At 52.2% G+C, this 9,806-nt stretch overlaps 1 protein-coding gene across 1 annotated transcript in view; it reads right to left on the bottom strand.

Moving 5' to 3' along the window:
- Positions 1-4,174: 4,174 nt before the first annotated feature.
- LOC144118620 (annexin-B12-like) overlaps positions 4,175-9,806 on the bottom strand; it is a 16,586-nt gene continuing 10,954 nt past the window's right edge. Inside the window, exons 7-10 of the mRNA XM_077651506.1 lie at positions 8,763-8,952; positions 6,099-6,157; positions 5,255-5,425; positions 4,175-4,270 (exon numbers count right to left, since the gene is read on the bottom strand). Of these exons, the coding sequence (XP_077507632.1) occupies positions 4,175-4,270; positions 5,255-5,425; positions 6,099-6,157; positions 8,763-8,952 (516 nt within the window). The remainder of the gene's footprint in view (positions 4,271-5,254; positions 5,426-6,098; positions 6,158-8,762; positions 8,953-9,806) is intronic.

Here is a 9,806-nt window from a genome sequence, read left to right as displayed (position 1 = left end):
AAACGCCATTTTGCGCCGGAGAGGAAAGGCACGTGTAGGGAGCTGTCAGCATTAACTACTCTGTCCCGTAAACAGTGCACGCACGCAGTTATAGATCGAGTAGATGAAGCGCCAAAAAAACACAGCACACAGGAAAGGAAGACACGAGACAGGCGCTACTTGCCGCTCATCCGTGCTCACAATCGCAGCGTCGCCAGCAGGTCACACATGGCGCCCGTTAAATGTAGCGTCAATCGAGTTACTTACGAACAGTACTGCAGCCACGTGGACTATTCACGGGCTATACTTACTGCTATCGTAGCATTTTTATTCCGTAACAACTAATCATGCATTTAAACGAGAAAAATGGCGCTATTCAAATGATCCCGGGATAGATGGGATGGGACAGGGAAAGGCTTGCAAATTTAACGCCATTCCCTTCCTCTCTGTCTTGGGGTAAATAGCGCAATCAGGCTCGTTGAAAGCGAAATGCTCCAATTCGACCAGCAACGCATCCTGCTAATCGGAGGTGTTCATCAAAGATTCACTGCGAGTCAACGCCTCTTGACAGGTAGTTGCACGATACATCCGCACAGTACCGTCATGGCTATCCTCGCAAAGCATGCGCGATAAACGCTTTTTTTCTTTCAATAATATTTCGATAACCCTCCGGTATGGCCTTTTCAGAAGCTCCCACTTTTGCCCTCGCTCCTCCATCGCGTGAGGTGTACAGTGACAGGCAATGTGATATTCGTATACGAACCGCCAGCTCTCTAAGGCGGCCGAAATACAACCGCGCAGAATCTGAGCAATCTTAAGGGGGAGGGTATTATAAAACCCCTTCAGCCGACCGACATATCCGACATGAAGTCAGGAGTATTGCGCATCATACGACGCCGCAAAGTTGTCTTTACGAGCAGAGTAATGGTAGAAACGCAAAATGGCACCTTCTAAGTCGAGATCTCTCCCCTGTTTGAGCCGCTGATTAAAAGTTGAGCTCGAATTAGTTTAATCGTCATCGAGAAAATTACGTACACATCAGGTAAAAGGCCTCTCCCACTTATCTCTGTCCCCTATTCAACTCTGTCCTCCGCCAGTTGCGGCCGCCTCATCCCAGCCTACTCCATAATCCCACCTGCCTGCCTCTGTTACCCTCTGCTAAGTTCATCTTCCTTTGGAACCCCCTCCATTACCTTAAAGGACCACTTCCGCACTACATGCCCAGCCTACGGCTATTTCAGCTTGATTTCAGCTTGTATACCACAAATTGATTGCAGTTCCCGTCGCCGGCAGACATAGGCGGACTGAGACGCTTTCTGAGGCTTGTGAACTTTTATCGCCAGTTTATCCCAGATTGCGCAGCTCTGCAAGCCCTCTTAACGGCATGGTTGAGAAAAGGTGTGAAGTGGCATTGGGGACACGAGCAAGAGGCGGCACTACGACATCTCAATTGCGCGCTCGCGAAAACCACAGAGCTGAGCCTGCCTGACCTGAACAGGGAATTCGTGATCCACACGGACGCTTGTGACCTGGGCTTAGGAGCAGTCCTGCTTCAAGAGCACGAAGGCAGCCTGAGATCGGTGGCGTTCGCTAGCCGATGATTAACTCCCGAGAGAGAAACTATTCCGTGACCGAGAAGGAATGCCTCGCGATTATCTTCGCTCTGCGGAAGTTCGACTATTATGTCGACGGAGTCGCCTTCGTGACTGAGACTGGTCACATGGCACTCACGTGGCTGAGGCGCCTCGGCGAGCCGAGCGGACGCCAAGCGCGATGGGCGCTACTCCTTCAGCGTTACGACTTCACCGTGCGCTACAGAAGGGGTAAAAAGAATGTGGTGGCAGACGCACTTTCGCGCGCGCCCGTTGATGACGTGGGAAGTAACACTGCCCACTGCGACGCGGCCGACAGCCGGAGCAGCGCGACTGTCGCGAAGTTCACCCAGCGCCCCGAGGGAAGGGACTACCCACCTTCCCAGGGCGAAAACGTGAACCACTTGGCATTCGTCAGTTCAGTGGTGAGTGTTTTCAGCAGAAAGCAGCTATTGGAGGCACAGCGGGAGGATCCATTTTGTCGAGAAGTGTTCGACGGGCTCAGGGAGTGAGGCGGCACGGCCGCGGCGCGCATGGAGGCAACTGGAATTGTTACCCGTGCGGGGCGCTCGAACACAGCTGGTAATGCTGTGAGCGCGATGGATTCCTATCTGCTCGATTCCGATGGCATCCTGCTGAGATATATCCCCTCCGAGAAAAATACACACGAGTCCTTCAAGGTGGTGATACCACACACAATGAGAGGAGCACTTTTACGCTACTTTCATGACACGTGCATCGCTGGGCATGCGAGTGGCCCTAAGACTTGCCTCAAGTTGTGCCGCCTCGCTACCTGGCCTGGCATGAAGCGCCATGCGATTCGCTACGCCCGCTCGTGCGACGTGTGCCAAAGGGTCAAGCCGCGTGGTGGATGCACACCCGGGCTTAGACAGCCGATCAATAGCCAGTGTCCTTGGCAAATTGCGGCTTCTGACGTCATGGGACCTTACCCCAGGACTCCGAGTGGAAACCACTTCCTGCTCGTTGTCACAGAACATTTCAACAAATGGGTGGAACTGTTCCCACTTCGAAAGCTGACGGCACGACTAACCATGGGGAAGCTGATCGAGGTGTTCACACGATTCGGCTACCCCGGGCAGTTGATAACGGACAATGCATCGTACTTAAGTGCCAAGCTCTTCGTGGACACCTGTGCGGCCGTTGGCATTAAGCACAGGAGAACAACCACGTACCATGCCCAGACGAATCCCACGGAACGCGTGACCCGCAACATCAAGCACGTGCTCGTTGCATTTGCGAAGACGCTCAGCGACTGGGACACCTCTGTCCCCGAGATTGGGTTTGCTCTCAGGTCGACCGTGAACCGTTCGACTGGGTACACACCTGCCGCTCTCAACCTTGGCAGGGAGCTGACGAACCCGGTAGAACTTACTCTCCAGGTTCGCAGCAGCGCCCCTATTGCTTCGTCGGTAGGCGCCGACTATGCTACCGGGCTGCTCGCGAGGATGACGGAGGCTTTACACAAAGCCCGCCGGATTCTGAGCACTGCTCGGGCCCAGCAGAAGGCGCAGTATGATCGCTACAAACCGGGTGACCGGGTGTTGAGGCGCAATAACGTCCTGAGCGATGCCAGTAAGAAATGTTCTGCTTCTGTGGCGCCGAAATGAACGGGTCCGTATGTAGTTTGGGAGAAACTCTCCTCTCTCGTCTACAGGCTGGCGGGCTTGATGCTAAGACCGACCGGTGGACCGGTGCATGTCTGTGATCTCAAACCCTATTTTGACAGAGGGAACGACTGGCCTGTGGAGAACACCCTCCTCCGCCAGCAGGCAGCCGCACCGAGAGGCAAGGCTCGACAACAGAGCCCAGCGCCTCGTTACAACTTGCGCCCACGGTAGAACTGTGGCCAACGCGCAGGGAGTAATTTCTCCTGCTTAATATGGACAGAAGACTCCTTCCATATTTTGTACTGTAGCTTCCAGATGGGAGCACACGCTTTCTCTTCGGAAAAAAGCGAGCGGGGTTAGATGAACTTAAGCTAAAAAAATGTAATTTGCGAAAATAACCAGAAAGAAAAGACAGCCTTGCAGCCGCAGGCCAGCGTTCGCTGAGAGCCCGGAGGAGAGCTGACGGACGCTGAGGCGACCGTTTCTGCTTCGACCATCCGAAGACAGGCCGTTTGGAGGGCGGCCGCATTCCAGAACCAAGAGCCCGCTGTCACCACCGAGCAACCAGGCCGAAAACAAACAGCTTCCGGTCGGCCGTGGGACGAGCGAGCGAAATTTCGGGGAAGCCGGCGCAAGTGTCTTCCACAGCGAATGCTGCAGCAAAGCCGCCTTGGAGTCCCCTGTTCCCCGCGGCAGAGGCTTCGCCCACGAAAGCAGCTTGGTACCCCACTGGGCCCGCCTCGCAAGCCCTCGGCGGGAAAATGGGTCGACGCGCCTTTGCCGGCCCCGCCAAGAGAAAAAGAAGGCGAGCCAAGAGCGAACGGTGCAACCAGCTTAGTGGAGGCCTGCTGTACGCTCTGCAATGGGACAACACTGTGCGTAATTCCCCCAACTCTGCCTGCAGCCCGCGCGTCCCGGGAAGGCTGCCCTGGTTGACTAACCCCTTGAAGCGGGACATGCGGTCACTGACCCCCTTCAGTACTTGGCTCCACCGTCTTCTATGGCGTCCGTCTGCACTGGCTTCCTGTCCTGGCGTCCACGGAATTCGACGACGGCACCGCTGGCTGTGAGCTGAAAGTTTCCTTAATTGGTTTTAAAGTTAAACGGCGTTTCGCCGGCCCCAATCGGTACACCCCTCGGTGAACGCATTCCTTCTTGGCCGAAGGGCAGTTTTAAGTGGGGGGGATGAGGGGATACACGCGAATCCCCTGTCCCATAGTAACGGCCGCGCGTAATTATCACGCGATGTTATGCGCGCGCCGTTCGGGAGGTTTGCGAGGGAGGGCACTCACGCGGCCTCCGCTTCCTTTCGCGCCTCCGCAGCGACGCCGCCGCGGAGACTTTCCCTCCTTCCCCTCTTAGCACGGAGAGACCTCCTCTCCACAGACCGTGAGAAGGCTCGGTCGCGCGGTTCTCCCGGGGCCCGCTGGTCTTCTGGCGGGAGCGGTGCACACTCACGGACGCAGATCTGCCACGGAGACCGCTGCCGTTTTCGTCCGGCCACCGCTTGTGAACTGACCGCCGCGGGCCGTCAGTGAGGACCCACGCGATGTGAGCGGAACCTTCCTCCCCCACCATTTGGTGTGTGTTCCACCCTTTTTGTGCCTTTCACCCCCGTACGCGAGCGGAACACTCCCTCGTTGCGGCGGTTGCTTTGTTGCTTGCTGCTGCTGGTATTGCTCGGGAGCAATAAACGCTCATCCAAGTAGAATACTCGTGTTCGTCCCCTCTGGTCCGAACCCGCCGTGGTTGTGACTTACCGCACCGCGGGTTGGGGGTCACAGCTCTGACTGCTAGGGCTGGCTCGCTGACGCAAGAGAGCGACTACTGCTTTTGGCCCTTTGAGCGTTATTACAAGAATAACCCCCATAACTCCTACGTTAACACCGCAGCGACTAAGCATCAGCTCAACCTCAAATAGTTGTTCTCTCGAAATTTGAAAGCTGAGATCATACGGCCGAAAATGCATAATTGCACGTTACTTAATGCCCCTTCCTGTTACTAATCTCTACTGTCCTCAAAATAGCCCCGCCCACAACAGTCTGCGTCGCGTACCTGAATGGCGCTGGCAAGAGACACCTTGTACTTGTCGAGGTACTCCTGTTTAATCAGCTCCAGGTCCTTCTCGCATCGCGACACCACGACTCGCTTGAGCACCCTGTCGTTGGTGCCGAGGCCCTGCGATAGATCAACAAGGGAGTCCTGCGTCGAATGCTCTCTATAACGCTACTTAACGGCGTTGGTTCTGTGCAACTTCGAGAGCTCGTCTCGGAAAAAAAAAATGATCCGCATGATGGCCTCTTTTAGCATCTTTTTGACACACTGGCACTTCTGTTGCCCAGTAAACGCACAGATAGGATGTGCAAAAAAACAAACAAACATGATGTGCTCTTATTAGGATGGCTTTATTTTGAAACGGACAAGTACATTATGTTCTGGGTTGTTGCCGCGTTTAACGCAGCAAGACAGAGCCGTAATTGCACACTTCTAAGTCCGACTGTGAGCCGAGGACTCGAACTCGTTCTCCTTTGGCCTGACTAACCGACTAATAATTTCCGACCGACAGAAACACCTCTTTGCTTCATTTGCGCTTGATGAACAAATCTAAATGCACGCCACTAGATTCACGCCATGAGTCTAGTTTCAGGCGGAGGGGAAAATAGCAGCTCTAAGAGTGGGGGCAACGCAGCTATGATTTCTTGCTGACCGCTGTTAGGTGCATGACACTATGGCGAGGAAGGCTAAGCTTTGCTCGCCATGCTTTGGTCAAATCTGAAGTAATACTGGACTGACGCTTCGCCCGAGCCCTGATGATGCCAGAAAACGAATATTCATAATGCTAATTTGCATTTCAAATACTTAGCTTTAATTGTTCCTAAAGGAAGTTATAACAACTCACCTTCCTGGCATGGTACAGCGTTTCCGCAAAATAAAAGGGAGGACTGTAGACGCATTTAACTGTAGATAAAAAAGAGCCAGATTTAGACATGTCACCATGTATCAACTGCAAGTAAACATGCCGCACGCATTTCTTCAACGTATGGGCAGCCAGAGTACACTCGCAAATAGTATTTCTAATCAGCGCCCATCAAGGTTTTAATCAAGCCCGCCAAAAACAAGCTAAGCTGCTTTGTCGTTCTAACGGAATAGCTCAATTTATTTCGACTTTCATGGACCACTGTGAAAGTTCAAGACCGTTGATTAGTTCTTTTCACTGACAGAAAGAAAACATCTGCGCCAGCTTATAAATATATAGGCGCAAAACGAATTTTTTGGCGTGCATAAACAACACCTCGGCTTTGAATCACAGTCGCCAGCTCTCATCATCCTTGCATTTATCAAAAAGGCAGATACAAGTCGTTCCCGTAGCAAGAGTTAACCACAAGACGTAGAACTGGCGAACCAAAAAAAGCGTTATAATCCATAGCGCAGCAACAAAACAGGGGACAAACACAAGCGCTAAATTGAGCGTTAGCGCTTGTGTTTGTCCCCAGTTTTGTTGCTGCGCTATGGATCATAACGCATACCCACTAGCCCGAACCCTCAACTTGTCAAAAAGAGCGATAGCATCTAGCTTGGCCTGACTAATCTAGTCGATCATGTTAGAGACTGCAAATATTGCTTCCCTACTTTTCATCACATTGATGCATTGTACAGTCACCCAACACAGTTAACCAGGGAGATTATGGAGGCTTTTTACACGAAGAAAAAAACTAGATTGTACGTTAGCATCCCGTCCGTGTGCCTGCATGGCAGTGAGGTTCGTTTCCTCGACTCCACGTAGCTGCACGTCTGTTAGCTTTGCTATCTTGTTTGCTTGCCTTCTTTATATTCCTTGCTTCCTGTGAATAAAACTTCAGTTGTGAGTTATGGCTGGTGCTGTTGTTTTCTTTCCTTGTTCCCCTCGTCTTTTGCGATATTTTATATATGTATCACCAACTCGCCCGTCTTGCCATCGTGCTGACAGGTAAGCCCTTGGTTAGCGAGAAAATGAACCCACGCACGGCGGAGCGGCTCCTGGCCTGTACGAACTCCTTTTGGAGTTCATTTTGAGAGACCGCAACCAGTATCAATAGAGGACCACTCATGCCTACCAGTTAAGTGCCGCTAGCATTTAATCGTTTGTTCACCGTAAAGATCGTAAGGCACATAAACGCAGTAGAAGGACAGACGCCCAGAAACCTGTCCAAAGAGCGCGCGAGTGGCGTGCCCTACGCTGCATCAGCGACATCTGCCGTTGGCCTTCCGGCTCAAGGCAGCTTGTTCGTAGCCTCCTCTGTTTGTCGTTGAGCGTGCATGGAGTGTTCAGCTATACCGTGTCACAAGAGAGAAGGCGCGGTTGCATTGCGCTCCGTTCGCTACTGGAGGCGCTGACTGTAACGGCGGGCGAAAGCGCTAATGCTCACTGCATGCTGCGTCGCGCACAATACGCGCAACAGGCATGGCGCTCCACCCCTCCTGGCCGTCGCTCAAAAAGGTGTCCCAGGCGGCGGCCGAGTCTCACAGCAAAAATCGGCAACTGTGGTGCGAAACAGTAACGTAGTACGCTCAGTGCACGCGCAGCGACAAGCTATCTCGAACCCAGGGACCAACGGCAGGTGTGGCTTGAGCGCTGTATAGAAAGGTGTGGACATCTGTATAGGCGGCAGACCACATATACACAAGTGCAAAACACGGACTCCTATAAATGACATGAGGCAGCTCGATACATATCCGAAGGCCCTGACAGTATGAGTGCGAGGTTCGCCGACTTTGAGGCAAGCGAGGCCGCCAGCTAGGGCCGTTTTCCGACAATGCGACCGGCAGCTAGTTACCAGTCGCGAATCGCCTCGCTCTATGGTGGCATCGCTCATGACGCAAACAAATGCCCAGGGCTCTGAAAGCGTTTGCTGAGCAAAACCCTGTAACAACCTTGAGGTAGCGCAAGCCCCCGGAGGCATCTTGTTCAAAACCAAACAATGTGACGACCCAAAATATAGAATTTTGAAGATTACCGCGCCATGCGTGGGCAGAAAAGTGAACTTCGAACGCTAGTGGTTGACACCGAAGCACTGAAGTACGTGCAATTCCTCGCTCATAGAGGGCACATGCGCGCCTGTAAGCTCCCCACTTAAGTACCGCCGGATATTGAGTTTCGGGTCGGTCACTGCAGAACTCTTGCAACGAGTTTTTTTTTTAATTCTCTGCGCATTACTACGGCTCCCTCAGAGATTAAATTTTTTTTTGCAATTCAATTCAAATTTTTTTACATCTTTACATGTACAAATGACGGGAATACATAAAAAATCCAAATGAATTAGGCTTGATGGGGTCTGTACCCCCTACAGAAATGGGCTACAGATGTGGGCTAAAGAACATTTTGCAATGAAGCGTAGCGTAGCAACTTGCACGAATGGACGCACTGTACATTACTGCACATCGGAAGCAAAAGCAAGTTTTCATGGCCTCCAGCTTTTTCATTACGCCTTTCTTGGAAAGTTTAATCCACCCAGGTTCAAAGCGGGGTTCCTTTTGTCAACATGACAGATACGAGGCGCCGAACGTGCAGGCGAGCAGTACACACCGATGGCCAGGAAACTGTTTTTGAGGTCGCCGCTCATCTCGCTCTTGATGGCCTCCATCACAGTGTGGTTGGCGACTGCGTTGTATTCACGGAAAACCAGCCGCAGCTGCTCGTAGCTCTGAGTGGCGATGATGCGGTTGAAGGCCGACACGTCCGTTCCCCAGCGCTGCACTCCTGCTTTGTGCAGCTCCTGCAGGCAGTCGCGGGAAGAAAGCGAAGCTGCACAGTCTCGGGCGCACAAACAGGGTCAACTCCTTCCCCAGGTTTGAGCTGGGCGGAATCCTATGGCGCCCGAAGTGCTGCTTTGTGCACATATTCTGGCCGCTCATCTCACCCAAACATATTCCATAGCTCCGAGTTCATTCTGGTATGTGATTACTATTTAGTCTTATCTGTTGTTTCATTGCCTTGAGCGCAGAAAGAATGCGCAGGCAAAGGAATGAATTTTGACAGCCAAACTTTAGCAGTGAAGGGCGAAGGGAGGCTTTTTATAAACTACAGCGCCAAAATCATATTTATACGCATTTGCGGGGTGCGTCATAAATGTCCCAACATCGTTTTACCATCATACTCCTCTTTTTAGCGAATCGAGATTGAAGGGTTCTTTGCTAGCACTTGCTTACTGGCCCCTGCAACATAACACAATGTTTTTCATTCAGTTTATTCGTATTTTACATTAATCACAGCTTCGAGGCGTTGTGAGTACGACTGCACCGCAGCTTGCATGGCCTGCATGGGAAGTAATATTATATGCTTGCTCCATGAACTTCCATGACTTCCACAATCGTGCGCTCCTCCATACGCCAACTCCCGCTTAGACAATTCCTATTTATATTCTCATGCGTGTAGGCAAACACATTCCGAAGTTCCATCACACTACACTTGGAGTTGGCGTGACGGCTGCATGGCGACTTTTTTCACGTTTCACGCTCCCTAGCGATCGTTCACGTTCCTTTTTTTGTGGGAGGGGGGATTTTTCCTAGTAGAATGCGCAGTGGCATTTGCGGGATCCGTCGAGCACGTCATGCGTGAATGTTTTGTGAC

Source organism: Amblyomma americanum, chromosome 1 (assembly GCF_052857255.1).
Source record: "Amblyomma americanum isolate KBUSLIRL-KWMA chromosome 1, ASM5285725v1, whole genome shotgun sequence".
NCBI classification, from domain to species: Eukaryota; Metazoa; Arthropoda; class Arachnida; order Ixodida; family Ixodidae; genus Amblyomma; species Amblyomma americanum.
Note: the sequence above shows the minus strand (reverse complement) of the source record. Positions and strands in the feature narration are given on the sequence as shown.